Below are 24,998 nucleotides of genomic sequence, written 5' to 3'. Positions count from 1 at the left end.
AGTCTCTACGTTTTCTGTCCCCACAAAATTGGTGAAATGTCCACTGTATGTCCCCACAACAGTGAGGGAAGTGGGTGTGCTTGCACTTCTTGAACTTTTATCAATTAACAAAAGTGCCACATTAGAGTAACATGGCTTATGTTCTTTGACAGTGAGGTGGAGGGTGTGCCAATTCATTGTTGATATTGATGCATTGTGGGTAAACCTTTCAAAATTGAAACACAATGCCTGAATAAAAGAAAGGAAATGTGTGCTAATGAGCTGAATTTAATGTATCTGTTGGACATGTATTTAAGTGGGAAGAGTGGTTGACACATTGGAATTAGTCACTGCCACTTTAAAATTCTAAGCCCGGGTACTGATAGGATTTTTCATACCAAGATGTATAAATTTCTTTTAGATAAAAACGTGTGGTCTTGGGTGTAAACCTTGCATCTTTTCAGATGTCATGACAATGCTTTGCCGATGTTAGGGTTGAATTGTTAAATTCTTAGAGCGGTTGGTTATTACCAAGCAATACCTGAAATGCGTATTTCAATCAGCCAAAGTATTCCAAGCCCCTTGTATTCTGTAGTTTTTACAAGATTTCCACATTTGAGAATTGTTTGACAAATTGTACAGATTAAGATTGATATTATTGCTTGAAGTGATTGAAATAAAATTGGATTTGAACTGGCCTTTTTTTGTCAAAAGGAAATAAACTTACCATGAGTTTTTCTTTGTTTTGTTTTTTTGAGAGTGTGTATGATGGTGGGCAGTTCATGTGCCCACTTCAAGTTACATGTAAGTGCATAAGTTGACAACAACTTTATACACCAAAGTAAATGAATGCATAGACTTTTGGGCTTTTTAAGAGGGACAGGGGGATGTACTGAAAACACATCCACACCTTGGGAATGAGGTTGACCATGGAAACAGTTCAAAATCTTGTTTCTTGCTGTTAAGCTGACTAACCCTTTTCAAAGGTTGACTGCGGTTACATACTAAATCATCTCATCACCGAGACACTGGACACCTTGTCACAAATAAAAAAAGTAGTGGAACTTAACAAATTTAATACAAATTATTCTGTCAGTGAGATTAGTTACTCTGAAAATGTTTGGTTATTTGCAGTCATTACATTCTGACCACAAATGAGGTGAAAACCAAACCTCCTAACACAGGAAGATTCTGAAGAGTGCAACGCTCCTATAAGCTTGGATTTGGGAAAAAAGAATTACTGTAATTTTACCTTAGAAAAATAATTCAGAATGGCATTCACATATATTTTGACATCTCTGAGAAAGGGTGAAGTTGCGCTATGCCTTTCTATGCAATGTCTGCTCGAACTTGAGAGAGTGAATTTCTCAAATTTATTTTCGGTTTTGTTTTCCTTCAGAAATCACATCTTTGACAAGTAACTATTTGAAATAAAACCGTGTGGATTGCTGGGTAAGTCCTCCAAGCCCAAGTCTGTATCAGACTCACTTTTTTCAAAGCCTGTTTTCTCAGCTGTGTGAAGTTGAACTCCACGGAAGCAACTCTGGGTAAATGTCACAAATATCTCTAGAACAGTTGAGGCTCCATTACTGAGATCTGCAGTATACCGAATGAAAGATTACACTGGAGGCTATTTTTTTTCATTTTTGCAAAATAATGTACCGTTCTGCAGAGCAGGTCACATATTACTATTCCCCTGGGGTTTTTAACGTTTGAAATTCATAGATTTGACATTTTCCTCATTATTCACAAAGGGAAAGGATTACGTGAAGCCAGACCAGAAGTAAAACTTCTTTGAAATACAAGAATTAAAAACCTGGAGAGGAATAGACTATGTTTATAAATTTGTACATTTTCAGGCCGACTGACTCAAATATGGATCAGAGCAATTTTAGGTTTGAGGAAATATTTGCAGGTAATGATTTCACTACACATTGTAGATGTCAGTTTTCCTTCGGTAGCAGTCTTCATAAATAAAATGGAAACACCATCTTTGTTAAGTGTTTCACAACCTGTACAAGTTACTCCCAAAACTGCTAAAAATGCACAACAAAATTTGAGTGTTTCAACTAATTAAACAGGGCCTCGCCTGCAAACGCTAGTGTATGAGCAGAAATCTTGCCAATTCATGCCGTTCAGCTAGTCATTACAATCGTATCCAGTACATGGAACCACGAATTCTGTTATAGTCAGGAATCTGCTCAATTGGACCTGTTGACAAATAATACAAAAAAACCCAGAAATTATGGAGAAATTAAACTCCAACAGAAATTTTTATTCAACTAATTATGCCAGAAAATCATGAATGAAAACAATGTGTATTAAACAAGTGACTTAACTGTGCACTTTGAAAGCTTGTCAACAAACTTTGCGGCCAAACAAAGGCTCTTTTTTTAGTGTGAACTTGATCTTCCATTCATTGAGAATTTTATGTAGATGTTGAAAAGTGGTAATTCAAACCTTTATACAAAATGATGACACTTCGACCACTGGGTTTTTATCCACAGTGGAGATTTTTCCCAGCTAACATCAAAACTATGACAACAGAAATAAAACTCTAAATAATGACTGACCGATTCCTGCCAATGCCGGGCACTTGTCATAGATGTGGCGAGAGCAGACATCTCTGATGACCTTAGCATTGACAGCTTCGATGCGTGCATCCAGCTCAGGTAATGGGATACGACGATTGTAACACAGAGCTTGGCGGCCAATATCCTCACAGATGGGAGTTGAACCTACAAAAGACAGACAGGTTCACGTCCAGTTTGTTTGAAAAGTCTTGTACAGGCAGACAGGTTTTGTTTGGCTTTACTTGTGCCTTCCTCGGTGCTCGACTGACTGTCCCATAATCAGTCTGGAGTATTACCCTATTTGGATGGGCTACTTCATCACAAATCTCGTGTAATCTGACCAATCATAAGACCTGTTCTAGCAGCCTGCAACGGATTGTGTGTTTCCGTTACCGGGTCCTTTTCTTAACCCCTTAACGCCGGGATTCTTTTGACCGGGACTGCTGGGCTGTGGTATGCCCAGAATGCAAAGCTCTGTCCATCAGCAGGCCCAATTGAAACAGTAGCTGCATGATGAATACAATGTATGTGTGGTATGCACTAATCCTCACACAAAGCAGCGGCTGTCGATGGTTCCCAGCGCAAAGGGGTTAAATGATGGAGCACATGGAAAAAAACACCAATGAAAAGTTCCATTTGCAAAAATTTGATTAGCTGCGCAAAAAGACCATTACAGACATCATCTGCACATTCCAAAACACGTTGGTTTGTACCAATGCAATTTAAAATTCATTGTTGCCAACTTGAGATATTTAGCATTGAAGTTGGACGAACATTTCCTTATTAGTAGGGACAGAGAAAAAGGTCACTACGCCCATATGTACCAATACTCCAGGCTAATAATGGTGACCATTTTCTTCAGTTCCAAAATCTCTTAATTTCCATTAATATTCATTTCTATAATCTTAAGATCTGGAAGTTTTGGATGAACCAACAACAGCATGGAGCTGCTAGGCACCCAACCTTGCACATAACAAATGCTAGGCAAAAATGGATTACCAATCAAAGGCCATGTGATGCAAATGCCTTGTGATTGGTCCCTCGCAAATTTTAACAAAGCACTTGTTTCTGCTCAGTAATCTCTGTTTCCAAATTACTCGGTTGCGGCTTGAAATGACACAGGAGTTTACGGTAGTGACCACAGCCTGTTCCCATAGATGTGGAATTTCAAGCCATAGCCAAGTGATTCGGACGTGGCTTGTGTCATACAGAGACTTGGTTTACCATCTAGCTGCAGCAGCATGTTGGTTTTAAGCAGATTCTTGGCTCTGGTCACTTCACTCTCTGTCACACTGGTACACAGATACATCCATTCTGACTGGGCATGATACATCATGTCTTCAATGGACAAGCCATCACAAACCATGTAGATTCCCCTACAATGCAAGCAAAATGACAATTTCAGCAATTTTCTGGGGTGAATTTTCAGCCAAAGAGAAATCATTATGCAGTGTTTGTTACTCTAAATATTTGGCGATAGCAGAGCCTATCTGCAATAGGGAAAATGTTTAGTTGATTGTATCTTGGTATGTTCAAACCAAAGATTCTCTAAAAACATGAAACTTATTAGCTGTTTGTGGCAGTACTGTACTTGGTTATGACCGGACACAATTGACAGAGTTTGCCTAAACTTACCACAGTCCCGTGTCAGTGTAGCATGTGTTGAATGACTGGAAAGAGTGGCACAAGTTACCCTCAAAGGCGGCTTGTGCAAGTCTACTGGCTACATTCTGAAAGGAAAGAGTCAAATAGTCATTTGAAAGCTAAGCAACCGAGTGGCAAGTGGGACTTGATCTTTTGCACAACAAGCTTTTGTTCTTTATTTACATGATTGGCCTTACCCTCCTAGGAGAGTTTGGCCGATCACAAGGAATAATTGTTGCCCAAGTAGTAAGCCAGGTCTAGCAAGTCCACTGTCCCCTAAGGCCAAACAGCCTCAGTTTCCAAGGCTGCCAGCCACCTCAAGATCTAACAGTGGCAATGTTTAATGTGGCTCGCTCCCATTGTTTCAGACTGGGCAGCTATTCCCCCCCCCAACAAGATACCACTGCTTTTGTCACCTGTTACACTTACCTGCATGGTTTGTAAAGTTTTGGCAGATAAAAAAAGGCTGTCAGCCAGCATCACGTAAACTAATGTTTGTTTTTATTAGGTTCAAAATACGATTTGATAGAAGATCTTCTAAATTTCAATGAGTCTTCGATGCAATTTTTAAAAACTTTGGTTGAAAAAGGTCAGCAAAGCCTCTCTATAACTTTATCAATAAAGCCTCAGTATATGTGAGAACGAAAAGTAACACTGAAACTGATTTCCTGAGGACTGTTTAATAGGGTCAATCAAGTTTTACTTACAGCACCACCACCACAGGAGCGATCCCAGCTTCCAATCAGCTGAAAGGAAAATAGACAACAGATTAATTGCAATAAAATATGCAACTAGTTGAAAAATGAGTTCTAGACAAGCTATAGTTCGATATTATGAACTCAAGGTCTTGAGGTCGCTACATTACAAGCTGGCATTATTGGAGAAGGTCTTGGGGTCGCTGCATTACAAGCTGGCATTATTAGAGACTCATCATATTTGTGCACTTTTTTCATGAGGAAATGAGCAGTTTGAAAACTGTATGAATGAATCTGAAAAACTGTATTTCATTTTTTTTCCAAAAAATTTAATCTGATGAGCTTTGAAGGAATCTATGTACCGTATTGGCAACCATGAGTGGTATGTTGTCAGGATGGGCCCAACCAACTCCCTCCACAGCCAATGCAATATGGGCCAGTGGCATACTGTCATCACGAACACGGATCTGATGGGGTAAAACCACAAGATAAAAAGGTAGATGATGAAACAATGACAGAAATGCCACATGGGCACTCATATTGTTAGGATGGATACCATTAAAAAGGAAACTTTAGATGCCTAGACCTTGTAGGGTACTACCGCCTAAGTCATCAAACTTGAAAATGTGGGTAATTAAACAATGTTTGTCCAGTGGGCCTGCAATTCATGTTGGTAAAATATTTTAACTGCCTCTCTCCACTCAGGAAAATAAACAGAGCAATGAGATCATTTCATTAGATTCACTGCAAAAGTAAATATCAAATCCATCCTTGAATTCCACATTGTATGTTCAAGATTTCAGTGATCCGAGTCAATAGTTAAGATTTCTACCTTCCAGTAACACCCTTCATAATTACCAACAACCATCAAGCTTACTACACACTAACCTCGCTGCCGGTGAACCTACACGGTGGCAATACAGGGATTTCATTCTCATAGTCGATACCCAGATTACCAAAGTGCTTCTCAGCCAAGCCCACCAGTTCATCATGATTGACCCCACCGGCTGCTGCCAGCACGATGCGTGGTCCCTTGTAGTGGGTGGAGATGTACTCTACTAAGTCATTACGGTTGATGGACCTACGAAGGACAAAGGCAAATAGCCATCTTCATAAGAACAAGATTGACAGAAGTCAAGTCACACTGGGCTAGGAAAGAAATTGCCAAACAAAATAAGTCAATACTTCTTGAAGCACGGTCTGCATAAGAGGACTCTGAGATCTTTAACCCTAACAGTACCGAATGCTAGAAAGTACTACTTAGTAGTAAAATGTAGTACTCAGCCCTTTTGCTTGCAAGAGGACATGACATTATTATTCTCTGAAGCCATAAAATACACTAGAGAAGACAATGTACCATACAGTACTGTGGCACTATGAATGCATGGTTTCATTGTTCTCTGTACGAGTAACAACGGCATAAACCTAGCCAGAAATAGTAATTTGTAGCGTTATGTCCTTCAGGCTCAGAGTGTTACATAGTATTTTGTAGTACTGAGTACTCTAAACCAAACAACGCCCAGTACTGTTAGGGTTAAATTATCCACCAAAAGGGTTTGGAGGATTTCAGGAAAATAGCAGCAACAACTTAGGAGATTCAAGCCGATATTAGACTACATGGGATTTGATCCCCAAGCAGAAAAGAAGGGCAAAACTGAATATTCCAAATTTGAATTTACACAAAACGTAGCCATTCTTTTTTAAATTACTAAGGATAAAGGAAAATTCCTTTGAAATATGCCACTGGAGCTGTAGCCAATTACAGAGATTAGAAATACTGAGATGCTTTCTTTAGAAATCCATTTCGTTTTCAGTGACAAGACTATAAACTTTGTGAAACAAAAATTGTTTGAAACATTTTAAAAAAACCAAAGATTTAAGACTTCTTATGGGGAGTTGTTCCCAATAGCTGTCACTCTGAGACAACATTTACAGTTTTTTTCTGATTTAAACTTTGCTGCGTTCTGAAATTGCAGCAGAGTTTGTGTAAAGTGTTTGTCATGACTAAGAAGGACAAGAAATTTATGCAAAATTCAGTCTGTACTTACTTGATGTTCTCGGTGGGCCCTAGGATGGTCCTGCCTAACGCTGTGCCCTGGTAAGCAGTCGCATGCAGATGATCAAAGATGACCTCTTGAAGATTTGTCTCAACTTCCTGCATCTCCCGAAGAATCACCCCTCGTTCCCTCTCAATCTCTGCCTCTCCAAGGGTACTGTTTTGGATGATGTCGGACAGGATTTCAACAGCTATCAGGAAGGAATAAAGAAACTGATCGCTGTTACTTTACCTGGGGCATAACATCTCTTGAAAATACTGCAAAGTTTTAATTTGGAAGATTCAAGATTTCTAGCAAATATTTAAGAAAGTTACAGTATTCTACAATTAAGGCTTAGCTTCTTGTAATAATAGGAGACTACAGTCAGTCCTCCATAGCTCACCTTTAGGTAAATCGTTAGAGAAGCTCTTAGCATAATAAACAGTCTGTTCTCTAGAAGTGTAGGCATTGAGATGGGCTCCCATATTCTCAATTTCTAGCTCCAACTCCATCTGGGATCGATTTTTGGTGCCCTGTGAGTAGGTCAATAAATTAAGGTTAAAAACCATAGCTCAGATCAGTCTGATAATGTCACATTACCGTTTCATGTAGACTCTAACTCAGTAATTTGCCAGGTAAATTCTGTGCTTCTGCTTTACCCTAACGATCCCCAATCCAAAGAGGATTACCCTGGGTAAAATGGATGAAGGCTTCTTGAACAGAAAACTCGATCCTTAGCAGAATCAATATCTTGAGCCAAGGCTTAGGTAACGATGTGACTTTACAGTTCAGTTACAGTCTGTATCTTTCTAACCTATGGTTTCTATACAATCATCTACTCCCTGACCATGTTCTGTTCATCTAATATTCATAGCGCCAACATGTACTGCACTTTGATGTCGTAACCCATTAAGAGAGAACATGACAAACTTTCGATCTTCCACAATGCAGATTTAAGCCTTTCATTATGTAAGTTAGTTTTACTGACAGGAGACTACATTTGACAACAAACAAATCAACTTCTCTTGCTGAACTTGGATTGCTAAAGTAAATGGTAGTTCTTTGCTAGTTTTCAATGGGAGAATGTACCTTGAAAGCCATGTGTTCCAGAAAATGAGCGGTACCATTGTTCTTCTCATTCTCGTACCTGCTTCCAGCATCGATCCAAAGTCCAACCTAATGAACCCAGACAAAAAAGAAAAACACACACAAAGAAAATCAGGTTTCGTTGTTCCATTCCAGTAAGAAATCGAAGACTAAACAAGAGAACAATTTACTGGAGGCAGAATTGAAGCAACTACTTAATCAACCAACCTTGCAGGGTCTGAAAATTTTCTCAGATGTAATAACAAATCAAATTTCAACTATTTTTCACATCCTGCCAAATGGAAAATACGGCACAATGAAAGGGAAGATCTAAGTCGGCTGGAACCCACGAAATAATCAAATAACATTTATAAGGAGATAAGGAGGCCCAATTTCCTTCTCATCTCAAAACAACGCATTTATCAATCCTGGCTTATAGCTTAGTCTCTTAGATTTGACGGGGTATTAAATTATTTGATGCAATCCCTCCAGCATTTTTTCCAAAAATCCTGAATGTTTCAGCTATAGGTCTCCTTAGGATTCCCAAAGAAATGTTTGGAACACTTGTCATTTGGTTTCAATATTAGAGGCATTGCCTGGTCTTCTATGTAGGGAATTAATGGGGATGTTATCTACAAAGTGCTCAAGCTATGTGACAAACCTAACTGTCCAGGCATTTGTCCCTCAAACTTTCTGCCCTACGTACTTCCCTATTGTACTATTCTTGGTACATGTAAATAACTTTCAAGGAGCTTAAAGTGTCATGTGGACAGTGGGGCTCTACATGTACATGTGCTGTACCCCTTATCTACCTGCAAATTAGTCCCATACTTCCTGGTGGATTTCAAACAATCTAGGATGTCAGGTTAAGAGCAGTCTTCTCCAATGGCATATGTAACACTCATAGTCAATAAAAGAATTTATTTTCTGCTCACCATGTAATGAGGGTAAAGGTCATGTCATATTCAACTACCAACTGCAGCAAAATTAAGGACACTGATAGCGATTTTCATCTCTTTTTTTTTTTTACTGCACAGACAGACTTACTGTGCATGTGGGCATTCCAGAATCTTCTGAAGTAACTCGGAAACCGTTGCTCAGAGTTGACATCTTTGTTTCAGGCACATTGACAAGTGTTTGTTGATACGCAGCAGACTGAGTAGACTGGTACCTGCGACCTACAGTCACACTGGCTGGCCGTGCCTTCAGGAAGGATAAGTAGGTTAGAATACCAGAGAAAAAGTGTCAGAGATCAGAATGGAGACAAATCATACCTGCATATGACAACATAAACTGAGGACGATTAATATGTCATGGGATGTGAATTAATATTGCAAAGTATCTAACTCAATGACTGAATGATTTCTGTGCTACAAAAGTCAGAAAGAGTGAGGGTAGAGAAACTGATTTGCCTCTGAGCTCTTTTTTTTTTTCACAGTGGATATCGTTACGGAAGTTTCGACAGGTTACAGGTCTTTTTTTTTGGCACTAGTTGTATGCACTGGAAACAATGTACACAATGCATTACACACTGGGCATGCACAACGTCACAAACATCCAGTGTCGGCTCGACCTTTAACAAGTGTGTGACCAGCTTCACAGTGCAGCATATAACGCGCACCCTGCCATACTCCCGCATTTCCAAAATGATCACGCAGATATCAGATGGTTGTGACCTTCCATATGTGCAATGTAAGATGCATTGTGTAAACAGCCCACAAATCTCTAGAGAAGAGGCTACGGTATGCAGATTGTGTGGATTGTGCTGGGAAGAGAGGCAGGATGGAAATTAAAAGCTGTGAATTCTGCCAAAACTAGCTGGTTACACGGTCCAAAAACTAAATCCCATGCATTTAAAAGAGATATGATTTACGCTTAGTCATGTTAGTTTTGACAGCTTTTTTGGGGAGAAGATTCTCGCAGTTGGAGGTTGTTCCATTTATCACACTCACATCTCGCCAAGGGCAACTCTCCATTCACTTAGTACAAGGTTGTATGTGTTCCTCATTTTCACGGCAATGTCATAAAATAACGGAAACCTTTTTGGTGTAGGTACAGGTCAACTCGTATACGTGCCAACACATGCACTGACCAACTCGTATGCTGATTGGTCAACTCATTTGCCAACCAAGTTGTACGCCGACTAACTCGTACGTTGACCAACTCATGAACCACAACGTGTCGCCCTGTCTGTTTTAGACTGAACTATGGAGTCGAATGACAGGAAAACATTAAAAACTGCTCTTTTCAGAACTACCAAAAAAAAAATCCCTTTTCAGAGAATAGCATCTGCATTCTGTGGACGTAAACTGGCACAGTGTAACAAGCATTCATGTTGATTCGGATACCAAATCCAATAATTCTAACTAGTCTCATTAAGACTATGTATAGAGACGTCAGGGAAATCTGTGGTCAGGGAACCACACTAATGCAGATGTGTGCGGACTGTCGAGGGATTTATTGGCCAGGATGGTTGGAAGAAGCTCGTTTTTTGCCAATAATGTAGGTTACCCTCTATGAAATACACATATGCCAAGTGCTTTCATAAAGGTCTACTATTATTATGGGCTTTTCAGGAGAAGATTTTATCAAGAAAGTGCAAATGGAGGTTTTCTCTGGTACGATTGCAGGGCACTTTTCAAATGCTGTTGCATACAGAACCATCAAACATTAGGAATCACTAAGGCCTACAGAGTAGTGCCTTACTGTTTAGGAAGTAGGTCCAAGTTGGCTATGGGCATGATGGGTCCGGGTCCGAGTTGGTTATGGGTCCATGTTGGTATTGGGTCCAAGTGGGCATGGGTCTGAGTAAGTTTGGGTCAGAGTTGACTCAGAAAGAATTCCACATACGGACACCAATTGAACTGTAAGGTTTATACAAACCTCTAAGACAGCCATGTACAAACTCCCATAAACACACTTTGGCTATATTGATTGTGCCAACTTACTCTTCCACCAAAGCTATTGGAGCAATCAAATTTCATACATGCCTTCTTGATGAAGTTTGATGTCAGATGGGAAGGTTTATTCACCTTATATCCTCACTAAGATGGTGAAATTCTTGAAAATTTTGCCCATCCACACTACAGAAAATCAGCAGCATGTACTCTCAATCACTGTCAGCTGTGTGCTAGCTTGACCAATCAAAATACAGCTCGTATCTTTTCCTTTTGTTTTCCTGACCCCATCCAAATGAAAGCTGAGCTGTGATTGATCAATGGAATGGAAGCAAATTGGACCAATCACAGTACAGCTTTCATCTGTGGGTGACAGGAAAACAAAAAGAAAATGTTTAAGGACACATTTTTGCTTTCTGATGGCTATTAAGGCTATTATAGGGGGTCAGTATATGGAGCTCTTCCCGTTGACTCAAAACCAGAACAGTCGAGGCGCAATGGCTGCATCTGAAAACTGGGCATTAATAATATTAGAAATCAAGATCATGAAACATGATCCTCGAGGTAGGGATGACGTCACTGATTCTTGATTCTTCTCTCTGAGTGGTCAATTGATGGCTATTCCATATTTCACACTCAAAACTCAAAGAGGCAAAAATAGTGTTGCGGTCTATGGGGAAAAATCTGAAGTACTGACAGGCCTAAACTCAGCTCTTGACCTTTTAGTTTTAGGCCTAGGACATGTAGGACATCAAATGTGCCTGAAATTTCACCACATGAATGTATCATGTTTATGTTTTTTTATGCACTATAAAAGTATAATTTCTAAACATCTCCCTCACTGTACTGAAAAGGTTTCAGTTATTCTTATCTTATCTTCTTATAAAAACTTGTAAATCCCTGTAGAAAGTGAACGGACAGTTGCCCCTTTGGCCAGACGTCGAGTGCAATAAAATAATGGACAACCTCCGACCTCGAGCATGTCGAGAATCGATGGCATGAAGACTCGCGCTGCGCATGCCGGTCATGCCGGTACGGTAGTGCGGTATATATTGAGCCAATAAAAATCATTCAAATTCGGTAAGAAATCATTCTTTCTTGTAAACTGTATTATGCTGAAATATCAGTATCATTTATACTAATGAATTAAGGGCATAAGATGCATTACCAACGCTGGTGATGTCGAAATTCTTGCCAGGAGCAGAGACGATCTCCCTAACCACGACGCCATTTTGCCTTCATAAATAATGCATCGTATTGCTGACGTCATGTTGGCATTTTTTCATTCGCATTTATAAGGAGGCATATTACGGCCATTCGAAATTTTGAAATAAACAACCTTTTTATAAGTCGTATGAATCTTGTGCTTTCGGTGTCCCTATCGAAAAAGTCACCAACCCAATTTGTCCTATAAATCAGATCTAGGACTGAATTTTAAGAGGTCCAATTTCTTCGGGGCAAAAACTGTGGAATTTCTTAATGTATTTTTTCACAGTGCATGAGACTAAATTTTCCGAGAAATGAATGCCCTACCGTTTGTAAATCGCCTTCAGATTGTTGCATATATTGTCTCATATATTACAAAAACAGACACGTTTACTTTTAGCCGTTAGGGGATACCATTTGCGGAAATGTGAATCTACACTTACACATCTCCGTTGAATCCATCCTGTGTCATGGCATGCTTTCTTTGAATTCTATATTTCCTAGAGATTTCCCGTCAGAACTGTATCACTGCCTTGGGTCCTTCGTTGTGTATTTTTGTCACTATACATGTATATACACGTACATGTACATGTACATGTACAGTACATGGAGTGGCAAATGCAATGAGGTCACAAAAAAGGTCTATGCACCCCCAGAGCAAAGGCGTAGCCAGGGGGGGGGACTCCCCCCCCCCGAATTCCCGGTGCCCCCCTAATAAAATCCTAGCCTTCCCCAGGGAACTTTGAATGACCACAAGACCATCTTCTCGAAAGTCACAGACCTAAGGGCGCATGGGCAAGCCTTCTTTACATCATGCCGGCTCGTATGTCTTTTATACCTCATCATCTTTCTATAAGAAATTAAATTTCGCAGGTTAGAAAAACGGTGCAAAATTGAACAGCACCCCCTGGTAACTCTCAGGGAGATCGAGAAGTTCGCCTCCCGCTTTAGAAATTCAAGATTACAGTCAGTACACTTTTCTTTTCCATTCTAGAGGGGTTAACCATGCGAATTTTTTTATTCGCCCTTCGCCGAAAACACCACAATGTAGAAGTAAAACTATTCACTCATCTCTGATTGTAGCCACCTGCCACGGGTTAGACGTTTTTGTGAATGAAACACGCCGAGTTGGACGCCAGCAATCCCAAATTCGTCATTTATAAAAATATCTCCATGGTGATTCCCGATTTGGGTACCTCTTATTGTAAAAGCCCATCGGGATCACAAAATATTTATGAGCTCGAGCGTAAAAATCTACCCATTTAGTGGCATACATCCTGTTTCAAAATAACCACTGACTCATAAGAAAATTAAACGTCCTGAGAAAGATCAGTTGAATAAACCGTTTTATTAGTGCAGTGCAATGTTTAAATTATTTTATAAAGCAATCATGAATAACAAGGTACAAAATAAGTTCTATACATTTACAAATAACTATAACAAAACAAAAAACCGTAACAATGTTGTGTATATTTACACATTGTCAATGTACTAAGGCAGTTGGTAGCAACCATGCTTGAAATTCAACACCAAACTCATGAAACCGTCGACCAAAAAAGGCATAAAAACAAACGCACGTTTCTGGGCAAACAATCTGAAAATTCATACAGTTAACGTTTTCGGCAGCAGTCAGGATTACGAGGTATTAATATCAATTGTTAATGAACTTCCCAATAATCTTTGGTATATCGAACCCGAATAGATCAGAATCAATTTCATAGTACTTAATGAGTGCTTTTATGTTTGAAGAACTGAGCGTCGCGAATAACTGACGTTGCGTGTTTTCGTCAGCGCTGTTTGTGACATGTTTTGGATCGTGTCTAGGGACGTAAAAGGTACGATTTTCCCCTACGAGAGCCATTAAGATTGAACAGATGTCCGTCTGCAAACTATCGAAGTGTCCAATCCAGTCATAGTCGACTAGACATGGTTGACATATTTCGTACATCGGACACCAATGCTTATACAAACTGAGGCGAGCTCGCTTAAGAGTTGATTTCTTTTCTGCCAAGACAAAGCTTGAAAACTGCGACAAAGTGACATGGCTTTTCTGGACCACTGTACCACTGGTCCTCAGCCTGAGTTTGGTTTTCGCGATTTTCGGGACCAATTTTGTATGGCCATTAACAGATCCAATAAAATTACGTAGCGTTTTAAAGGCGGGATCCACATTCGTCTCGATTTTATTCCTGTATGCTGACAAAAATCTTTCTAATGGGTTTCGGACGAACAGGAATTTTTTGTAAGTCGCCAAAATCTGTTGAGCTTCTCCTAAGTCGTAATAATCCAGAGAAGTAAATTTTCTTAACCCAAGTTGGTGAGGTTGAACATTGTGTTTGTTAGGATTTAAATGTCCAGTTACATTTAAAAGCATCCGAAGGATGGTAGTACTACTAACTTTGGGGATTGTGCAATACACCACCTTCAGTGGTTCGATGACTATGAACTCTCTCGGGAAACGCCTCCAGCTATTCGCCTCGTACCTAAGCGGTGGATCAAAAGTATCGGCTTTGGCTTTGAAGGCAACACACCTGTCCCGGAGCAGCTGTTTTCGAGACATCTGCTGTCTCTCCCAAATAACGGACTGGGAAACATTTGGTTCCTGGAAGTGAAGAACAAACATTTTCTTATACCGTTGAACCATATCTGGTGATCAGCTTTTACACACCTGTTAACTGTATTGGACCGTTTTGTGAGGACATCCAAACTTCCAAATATAGTATACTAGGTACCGTCTTTGGTCGATTTCGAGTCGGTTTTTAAGCACATATCCCACAGCTAAATTTCAGATGCACTGTGTTCGTGACAATTATCGACGCAAAGATTACTGTTCTTGTTTTATAAAGAGCAGGGAGGTGAACAGATTTAAGGGACAAAAGAATTGTGTTGGTTCTTCAGGAGTAGGTTGGAGAAAGGGGACATGGATAAAATACATGAAGTAACCAGCTCACGAACAGTGCTGGATATCCGGTTTCTAACTTCGTCACACCATACACGCGTACGCACCACTTGTTGCAAGCTCCCATTGGATGAACACACAAGTTCTGCTTTAACTTCCGGTTCCAGGGTTCCATTGGTTCTATGTGCAGTGACGGGTGGTTCTAACTGCTTGACGTCACCCTTACGAAACAGATAAATGTATAGTATAAAAAAGTAAATTACGTCGAAGATAGTAGGAAGCCCCGTATTGCAGCAAATTCGTGTCAACAAAGCTTGTGGAATATTACACGATAATTATACAGAAAAGACACGGGGAAAACTGAAAAGGTTATTTAAGAGATGTGACAGGCTCACAAACGGCGATAGATCAATACCGATCAATGCACTTACAACTGTTCCTTGGTGTTTGTGAAATTTCTGTCCCCATCTCCCTGTAACATTTGTCCGTGTGGACGAAGATACCGTGCCTGAGGGGTAAGAAACGGAAAACAAATAACAGAATGAGGTAGATTACACTGGAAATTACTATACACTTTGAGATAGTCAGGCTACATAAAAGAAAAACAGTTATTACGTCATACATAAAGTGACTAGGCCTACATAGCTTACCCTATTCTTCCTTTGTGATGTTTGAAAAATTAACAACTGACTGTCGGGAAAACAACCGCAAAAATTAAGCAAAACAGCTTGATTGATTGATGATTGATAGATATTTTCTGGAAAGGTAGTACAGTTTACTTGATGTACTCAATGATTTCATTCAGAAAGTACCAGCCACGCACGTATTCGTTGCAACATAGTCGTTGCTTGCATACTTCATGCATACTTCAACATGAAGTTGTTCTATAGAGTTGCCTTGTACACTGGGCCGCCCTTTTTAAAAATATTATCCAGCTCAGTTCCGACCGACCCCATTTTTACTTCCAATCGAGGAAACAAACTTAATGCCACTGAAGTACCGACCCTGCTAATTTGTTTTTTAAGTGCTGCAAAATATCAAATGATTGTTGTGGATCACATCATGGCTGAGGCTTGGTACGCACATTAATTGGAGCACCAACTTGGTCTTGACGCGCCATGTAATCACCTCAGCATAGGGCGGCTTCGACTTTTTGCAGTAATTATTTTCGGCAGCCTACCGCTTTCTTTTTTGTTAAGTCACCAAACCACTGTACTAAACGTTGATCTATTTAAACGTTTAATTGATGTAGTCACAGATGTTGCTATCGAAGTCAATCTGATTCTAAGTTTCTCGCAATATCAGATCAAGGAATGTGCGGTTCCTAAGTGACGCGCACACACCACTGATTGCACGCTTCCATTGGATGAGCACTCAAGTTGCGCGTTATCTTCCGGTTCCATGGTTCCATGTATGCAATAAGCGTCGTTTGAAGTGAGGTGACGTCACACCTACAAACCGGATAAACTTCTTATATGTGACGTTTTTAGATCTTACGCTATTCGTGCAAACTGACCACGGCTGGAGAGAGCAAGGCCTCAGATATCACTCGTCTAAGGCGTACCGGTAAGGGATTGTCGCAGGCGTTCAACCCCCAAGTAGATGTTAACAACTGAATTTATTAGCCATTCAATAGTACATTCCGAGGACGGAACCAGGGCAAAATTTCCGGGGGGGGCACCCACTCTTGGGAGAGGATAAACTTGGGAACAAGGCTTTATGAACAAATTCACCGTTTTCTCTCATTATATTTGCAAGAATTTGCCCACCCATCCCCTCGAAGGTTGTGCCCCGTTCATCTTGTCCCTTTGAGCCAACTTGAGTACCATATTTACCCAAAATGGTGGAATCACGTGACAATCAAACACTGAAACAGACTCTAAATGAGGACCAGCGATAACTGCGCAGTTTGCATTACTCACCCGTGTAATGCCAAAGGTTCAGACAGAGAAACAAGTATATGAAAGCAGTCACCGCCACAACCAGTCTGCACAAATGATGGGTACCAACAGTCATCCTGAAGTGAACAAGGCGTGTATACGTGTACTTTGCTGAAGGAACTGTGATGCTGTCTTGCTATTACCGCTCAGTCACTAGTCACTTTGGGCGGAGAAGCATTGCTCACTGACTCAATCATCGAGTCAGGTGTTGATATCAGCACAATGATTCCATGATTATGTCAGTAACGCTTCACTTTGGATTGTCCTAACCCGTAGACGGCAAGTCATCAAGACGGTCGTATTTTGTCTGTATATCGCAGGATTATTCCCTTACTACAAACATTGGCCAGTGGGACGACTTCGTTTATTTCTTTTGCAGAATGTCATAAAGAAAGTCTACGCAAATCGCCTATTGACAAAGCTATGGGCTGCTTACTGTCCCAATAAGCTCCGTATGGTCATGTCGTACACTTGTTACCAGCGGTGGATCGATTTTTCAAAGTGGGGAATGGTTGTGGAACCAACTGGTATCAGCCATGAATAATAAATGGGCCGATCAATTAAGCCCCACAAACTAGAGCATGCTATGATTGAGGGTCCAACTTAAAATTAAACAAAACATTGGGAAATATTCATCCTTGGTCCAACCTCATTCCAATGTTATAATCTTTACTGTGGCATATTTGAAATGGTTGTTTTAATTGTATTTTAAATGTTTACTTTAAGCTGTAGTCATCATCTCTCATGAAAATGGTCTGACGACATGGCGGTGAAGTAAGCAACAGAACAAAACATACCGCATACCGATATCTCTATTTTGTGATTAAAATTTTATGTCAATTTTGCACGCCATAATTTGATGAGGTCGGTGAATGCCAGTGGGCGTGACAGATAGTCGATCCTCATATCTTACCCCTAGAAAACCAAAGGCTCAGAGAGATTAACAGTCACTGTCCACATCCTCTGAAGTCTATGCCAATGCGTAGTACCAAGACAAGTATTTTTGGAGGGATGAGGCATCGAACAGGAATTTGATGCTACCAACTCGCAGAATGCCCAGTGAATGCCCCAACTGTGCTTCGAGTTGAATGGAGGTGTATTTATGTATGATGTCAGTAGCCAACTAATGGGGACCAGTGGAGCCTCGGCACTGGTAGAAAAAAGGGGCTTGCAGCGATACATGTAGACCTAACCATGGAGCTACTTTTTGTGGCTCCATCGGAGGTATCACTAGTTAATTACAGAAATTCACCCCAGGACATTAACCATAGTTCGACTATCTATCATCGAACTTAACTTAGTCGACGATGGTTGGGCTACCAGTCAACTATTTTCGACCAGCCCACCGAGGTTGGGTCGCGTCGCCGGTTGTCATAAACCATTAATAGCACAGTACAGAGAGAACCAGCTATAAGAAAAATGCTGGAAAAACAGTATACCACCGGTAAACGACCATTTTGTTACTGTAATTTTTGCTATTTTGCCCTGATTCCTGCGACCACTGTTTCTCCCCTTCGGCCAAGCCTGAAACCTGACAACGGTTGACTATAGGGTTGTTCGCATTTCAACTTCACTGCACATGCGTTAGGTACGTCACGAACTAACCACTAGGTAACTAGTGGTGCTTTTCCCATTGTCATGTTTTGCCAGTCCACGTCTTCATAACACAACTTTGCACAAGAAATTAAACTCTTCAGCATTTTATAACTCGCGTGTTTTAATTCAACCATTTGCCAATGACTCACAATTAATCCATCAGATATTTCAACCATTAAAGGAAACCTTTTAGTGAATGATAAATTTTAAACTATCCTTATCTCAAATAAAAAGATACAACTGAAGTTACACGTACAAATTTACACTAAAAATAAAGAGATGCGTACAAGCACATTGAATCAAAATACCTGTAAATTGTACGGTAAATGTATCAAAGATAAATAGTTCGCAGTACCCTTGCCAGATATATGTATTCAGCAGCTATAAACGTATGGTACTGTGAAAAAAAGTTCATGTGACAGGCCATTTTGTCTTTGTTATTGCCTCCAAGTATTTCAATACATTTTGGTTTATAGGAGTAGCTCCCCTGTAATTTTTAAAGACACGTATTAAGCTCTCATCTCCCGCACAGTGACTCCCACCGAAGAAATAAGCTGTAGCACCGCCGCATTATCCACTTCGGAAATACTGTGTTGATGTTTCGTTTTCTTTTCTGCTTAAATCTGTGGTTTCTAGACTTTTGTATTAATTTCAGGTAAATAGTAGAATTTGGGCTTGTTTTCAAGATTTATAGATTTCTAGTTCTGTTCGGTAATTGATGGTGTGGATAACATTCTTGTTTACCAAAATGAAGATGCTGGCCAAACATAAGAGCGTAGCAGATTTTCTGGTCTACATGTAAATTTCTGTTGAAGTTATTAAATAATATAACTGGAAATAGAAACAGGAAAAAAGGTATGCCCAACAGAAACAAATCCAAATATAGGGGAGTTGGGGTTGGGTGTACCCCTCTGTATCAGTTACAGATATGCTTTCCACACGAGGGAATATTTGTCTTAAAAGTCTGATACCTTAATACTTTAAGGATGGTACATATCAATATGAAAAATAATAATTTCATTTACTGTAATGCGTCGTAAGTATAATAACCGCATCACTTCGTAAACTCTGCTAATGAGGATATCACACGTGGAGTGCCTCAAGGCTCCACCTTAATTGAGTCCTTGACTGTTAATTATCTATACTAATAATAAACGGTTGAAACATATTCACACTTTGTTTTGTTCATTGATTACACAAAAAGGGCATCGTGAATCGTTTCAAATAATTTCACCTTTCAAGTAGACCTATGGTCCTATTTACTCCATAGGTATTTTTTACCATGTTAAAATTATACTCAGTCTTGATCTGGGCATAAAATCTCATCGTACAAATGTAACAAATTACTTTACAAAATGAATGGCTCTTATAATATGCTGGCTACGAGTATCATTCGTGGTCTTCTGCTTGCAAAATTATTATTTTGTCTATTTTACTGTTGGACGACATATCACTTTAATCTTGGACAACTTATGAAACATGTGCAGTGTGGTTCATTGGGGTATGCAGTTCTGTTATCGTACCCTCTTCTTGTCTTTATGAAAAACATAAACAGTCGGTTCTTCGACTCACATTTATAAATTACTTTTTGAACTTATAGTTGCCCTTGGTTTTGCACTCGTCTGTGTGAATGTTGTGTTTTGTGTATGTAGATCCTATCGTATACTTTAAGTCCGGTATGTCTTAGCGATCATCAAAGATCCAGATAACAAAATATTACTATCCATTGTTAATCAGTTTTCCAATACTGGGTGGTATATCAAAACCAAACAGATCATAATCAAGTTCGTAGTACTTAATGAGTGCCTCTATTTGTGGAAACTTTAGAGTCGCAAAAAAATAACTTTGCGTGTCTTCTGCAGAGCTGTCTGTAACATGTCTTGGATAGTGTTTAGGCACATACACTGTCCGATTTCCCCCTACGAGGGCTCGTAAGATTGAACAGATGTCTGTCTGCAAACTTTCAAGATGTCCAATCCAGTCATAGTCGACTAGACATGGCTGACATATTTCGTACATCGGACGCCAGTGCTTGTTCATGCCTGGACGTGCCCGCTGAAATGCCTTTTCTCTTCCAGACAATACAAACTTTGCAAACTGTGAGAAAGTGACATTACTTTCCTGGACTGTTAAGTGATTGGTCATCGAACTGCGTTTGATTTCGCGCGTTTTTTTTACCAACTTGGCACGCCCATTGGAAGATCTGATAAAATCACGCAGTACTTCAAAGGCTGGATCAACATTCGTCTCAACTTTATTCCTGTACGCTGACAGAAACCTTTCTAGCGGGTTTCGGACAAACAAGAATTTTTTGTAAGTCGCCAATATTTTTTCGGCCTCTCCTAATTCGTAACGATCAAGGGAGGAAAAATTGTTTGACACGAGAATGCGAGGTCGGGGGTTTGGGGGTAAAAGTCCGGTTACATTTAGAAGCATCCGAAGGATGGTAGTACTACTAACTTTGGGGATTGTGCAATACACCACCTTCAGTGGTTCGATGACTATGAACTCTCTCGGGAAACGCCTCCAGCTATTCGCCTCGTACCTAAGCGGTGGATCAAAAGTATCGGCTTTGGCTTTGAAGGCAACACACCTGTCCCGTAGCAGCTGTTTTCGAGACATCTGCTGTCTCTCCCAAATAACGGACTGGGAAACATTTGGTTTCTGAAAGTGAAGAACAGAGTTCTGACTGGTGAACCATAAAATTGCTATTTAGTTGTGGGGTTTACACCTTCCATTTTCTTAGGAATTAGTATTGTTCACAACAAGGCCATATTTGTGCGGACATGACTTCAAACCTATACGAAGATCAGTGGGAACATACCATCATCTTTGATTTAGTTCCTTCTAAGCACATGTTCCACTGATAAATTTGTGATATCGTGGAGGATCCAAGAATTCTTCAGGAGGGGGCAGCCCGAATATTTTTCTAATGTCTCTTTTCTTTTCTGGGGGGGGACAAGCGGATGAAACATTGATGAAACATTAGATGACATAAATTATTTACAGAACATGTAATACAAGACTGCTGCAAACTGCTTGCTGGATACAGTGACGTAAAACACAAATCGCAAAACAAGGAAGGCCCGACTTTCGATCCTAGTAGAATCTTTCTCAAAGGTAAAATGACGGACAAGAAGACTGGGACAAACAAGTAAGCAGAGAATTGACCAAAGACGGACAAACGCAGGAGGGCAAAAAGGAAGGCTAAGAAAGCTGGTGGATAAAATTGTTTTTAAACGAGTTTAGGGTTTTTTTTTTATCATTTTTTTTGTCTCAGAGCGGGGGAGGGTGCTCAACCCCTCCTTCAGGGGTACCTTCTCCAGGGCAAGCAGATTCAGTTCACTGAACTGAATCTGCTTGCCCTAAAGAAGGTACTCAGTTACCGAAAGCTCGGCAATCACATATTTCAGAGCACTGATTTAATATTATATTTTCCGCGGATATTCATTCTATCTAAAAGTGCATTGGAATGGTGAGGTAGGAGTAGGCACGGAGGAGTGAAGTAGGTAAAATCAGTGGGATGAGAGGCGTGCCAACTACTTGAACTGGATGTAACAAGTTCACGAACAGCATTGACCAGCTGGTTAGATTACATCGACAAGTACAAAGCATGTACTTACAACTATTTTGTGGTATCCTCCTTGAAGTGCTCTTCTCCATCGTCCTGTTATATTTGCTTGCTTCAAGTTAGACAACGATACTGAACCTGTTTAGGAGACAACCTTTTTTAGACAGAGTAAAGCAGATTACAGACATTATGAAGCCCAGGCACAGACGGTATTTTTTCAAACATTGTTCTTTTGTTCACACGAATTAATTTTCGTTCATAGTAATTCGTACAAACGAAAAGAGAACCCAGCCCGTTCCTTCCCAAGCTTAATTCAACTACATTCTAAGAAAGTTGGGGAAATTTTTCTCAAAAATAAAAATTCTGTATCCTATTTATTCAGTATTATAAAGTAACTGTTTTCAATCCCTTCCAGATGTTGGAAAATATAGCCAGTTGAGCGATTCCTAGAAAAACTACCGCACAGATTGAGCAAAGTTTTTCATCACAAACTGATTGACTGGTATTTTCCAGTAAATTGCCGTAGTTCACTTGTGCTTGATCCACGAATGTGCACTCTGCAGCATCATCACATAACCTTTGCAAGAGTACGGAGCATAGCTCTAAAGTTGTAGAGTAACCATGTACATGCATTCAGACGACCTTTTTCAATTCTTTGGTTCTTATTTTCAGCCAACCCTTCTTCTAGTTCCCTATAGAGGCAAAAAATCATTTTCACTGACCCTGTCTGTTTTGTTTGAAAATTAAAATGACTAACTTAATGGTTAAAATTAAAATACATTCGCAACAAATTTTTGTGTGGAGGTCGATCTCATTCCAGCCAACTTTTCTATCTGTTCAAAGGAACTGTAACTCCTCCTGTACTACGAGCAATTAAATCTTATAGTTGCGGAACAATATCACAGACGGTGATATACCTATACTCAAAACAACAACTGACGTGAAATAAAGCTAGATATAAGCTTTGTCTATGACGTTTTCCGTCATAAATGGGACCCTGGATACGGAGGCAGACGGTGCTTGGGCCCCATTTACGGGGCTAGTCTCTGGCGTGTGTGTGGGGGGTCGCAGTTTTAAAATATTGTTGTTTTGAATATTGGGCTCAAAAATGATTTGTAAACTGTTATTACACTACTGCAAATCCAAAATCGAGGACGCACACCGATTCATCCATCCAAGACAAGATTTTTGGGAGGATTTGTTTGGCAGAAGCAAAGGTTTTGGAAATTCCTTAATTACGTAACCTTTTCTGGCCTGAGAGGAGGGAACTTGGTACATGGTCTATAGAAAGAGCTGTACATCTTTCTCCCGTATTTATTAAAATCTGCCCATGGTGGAGGTTCCGTGGACCCCATTGCTCGCCCATCCACTCACCATACACCGGTGAATCGTCCTTAATATTACAAGTTCAAACGACAATACCATATAACACAACACTGAAACATACTGACGACTAGTGAAAAGGGAAAAACTGAGTGTTTTTCATCACTTACCCGTAGAATACCAAATGGTTAAACAAATGAACAGGTACATGGAAGCAATCAATGCCACACCCAGTTTACACCAATGCATAGCACCCATGATTATCATGGAGTTTAGAAGACTTGTATGTTAGTGACGGTCCGGGGCTATGGTGAAAAGGATAGTATCTGATCCTAACTCGGTGTTGTTGCAAGTCATATTAGGCGATGACTGAGACACTGCTCAAAAAGACACTGAAATGCCACTTGGATTTTGTTAAAAACCACTGAGCCGTTGAAGGAGTTGTGGACATAGGCGTTGCCAGGATTCTTCCGTGGGGGGAAGGGACAACGCACTCTTTTCAGTAGTGCTTTCGGGGGAAGTACTCAGCAACAAGTTGATAAACCATTAAAAGTGGAGATAAATCAATTTTCAGGCCTCTGTTTAATTGGAGTTTTCATCCCCTTGCATACATCTCTCTCTCTCTCTCTTCATTACTGTTGTTTTTTTTCTCCGCTTTCTTTTTTGAGGGGTGGAAAAACCACCCCTTGCCACGCCCATGATAGTCGATATTATGTAATCAGCTTACCAGGCTGTACAGGTTGCTTTGGCGAGTCCGAAGAAAAGAGGCTGAAGTTATTTGGTAGGCTGAGGTATCAGCAGTTCCTTAACCATACACACACAACAAAACCACCGCTGGATACCAACTGCATACCGGCACTTCGACTGTGTTACGAACTGAATCATGCTTTCATTGACAAAAATTGCTCGTACTACGCACTCATTACCGGAGTGCCCATAATTTCCATAAAGGTGCATGATTATGTAGCAAAAGGTATCCCCGACCCGTATGTCTTCTGGTGTTGTAGGAATCTTGGGAATGCCTTACAGATTATCAAGGGGAATGCATAAGCTCATTCGTTACACTGGTCTTTGCCATTTTTAGTGCTGGGTTTCACCGTGCTCATGAGTGCCCTTAGGTCACGACATTTCCCCTCTCCTCCAGAACTTGAAAGTTGTTTAAGTACTGTATCCCCCTGAATGCCTTTTTTGGAGTTTTAATTGGAGATGTGCTTCCAACTGGTCAGCTAAATTTTTATGTTTAAAATTAGTTATTGTTTGGAACCCGTAAACTATAACAGAGACATCGTAACACCAAAGTTCACCCTAAAAGCCGGGTTATTTTGGTCCATCTCACTGAACCGGGGGTGAATTCCACCCCCCTCTTCCAGAACTTAGCTGTTCCTCATTGATGCAGTCATTTAAAGTTCAAGGCTACTAGATTCGTGCCAGCCCGCGTCCCTTGAGCTCCGCAGTGGAAAAGGTGTAATTTTTTGCTGAACTGTAAAATACGCGCTGCGAAAGAACGGTAGCTTCGATTTTTACAAACTTGGTGTCAAAATGACAGCAATGAG

The 24,998-nt window shown here is 40.2% G+C and overlaps 3 protein-coding genes across 3 annotated transcripts; all 3 read right to left on the bottom strand.

The window, feature by feature from the left end:
* Positions 1-1,035: 1,035 nt before the first annotated feature.
* On the bottom strand, positions 1,036-12,162 carry LOC110982099 (mitochondrial-processing peptidase subunit beta-like). Its single transcript, XM_022240266.2, has 12 exons — positions 12,079-12,162; positions 9,061-9,216; positions 8,017-8,103; positions 7,331-7,460; positions 6,940-7,138; positions 5,780-5,972; positions 5,254-5,358; positions 4,904-4,942; positions 4,188-4,282; positions 3,777-3,928; positions 2,553-2,717; positions 1,036-2,190 (listed from the first exon to the last, which is right to left on the bottom strand). Exons 1-12 carry the CDS (start codon positions 12,139-12,141, stop codon positions 2,126-2,128), a joined length of 1,449 nt encoding a protein of 482 aa, XP_022095958.1. The 5' UTR covers positions 12,142-12,162; the 3' UTR covers positions 1,036-2,125.
* A 1,287-nt stretch (positions 12,163-13,449) lies between these two features.
* Positions 13,450-17,199, bottom strand: LOC110982118 (carbohydrate sulfotransferase 11-like). The gene is made up of 4 exons (XM_087136277.1): positions 16,938-17,199; positions 15,447-15,523; positions 15,123-15,236; positions 13,450-14,718 (listed from the first exon to the last, which is right to left on the bottom strand). Exons 1-4 carry the CDS (start codon positions 17,029-17,031, stop codon positions 13,768-13,770), a joined length of 1,236 nt encoding a protein of 411 aa, XP_086992403.1. The 5' UTR covers positions 17,032-17,199; the 3' UTR covers positions 13,450-13,767.
* A 1,467-nt stretch (positions 17,200-18,666) lies between these two features.
* On the bottom strand, positions 18,667-23,979 carry LOC110982085 (carbohydrate sulfotransferase 12-like). The gene is made up of 3 exons (XM_022240235.2): positions 23,616-23,979; positions 22,175-22,260; positions 18,667-21,215 (listed from the first exon to the last, which is right to left on the bottom strand). Exons 1-3 carry the CDS (start codon positions 23,710-23,712, stop codon positions 20,271-20,273), a joined length of 1,128 nt encoding a protein of 375 aa, XP_022095927.2. The 5' UTR covers positions 23,713-23,979; the 3' UTR covers positions 18,667-20,270.
* Positions 23,980-24,998: the final 1,019 nt, after the last annotated feature.

Source organism: Acanthaster planci, linkage group LG04, assembly GCF_054643075.1.
Source record: "Acanthaster planci isolate LZ-2023a linkage group LG04, COTS_SCS, whole genome shotgun sequence".
NCBI classification, from domain to species: Eukaryota; Metazoa; Echinodermata; class Asteroidea; order Valvatida; family Acanthasteridae; genus Acanthaster; species Acanthaster planci.
This window is presented reverse-complemented; position numbering and strand designations above follow the sequence as displayed.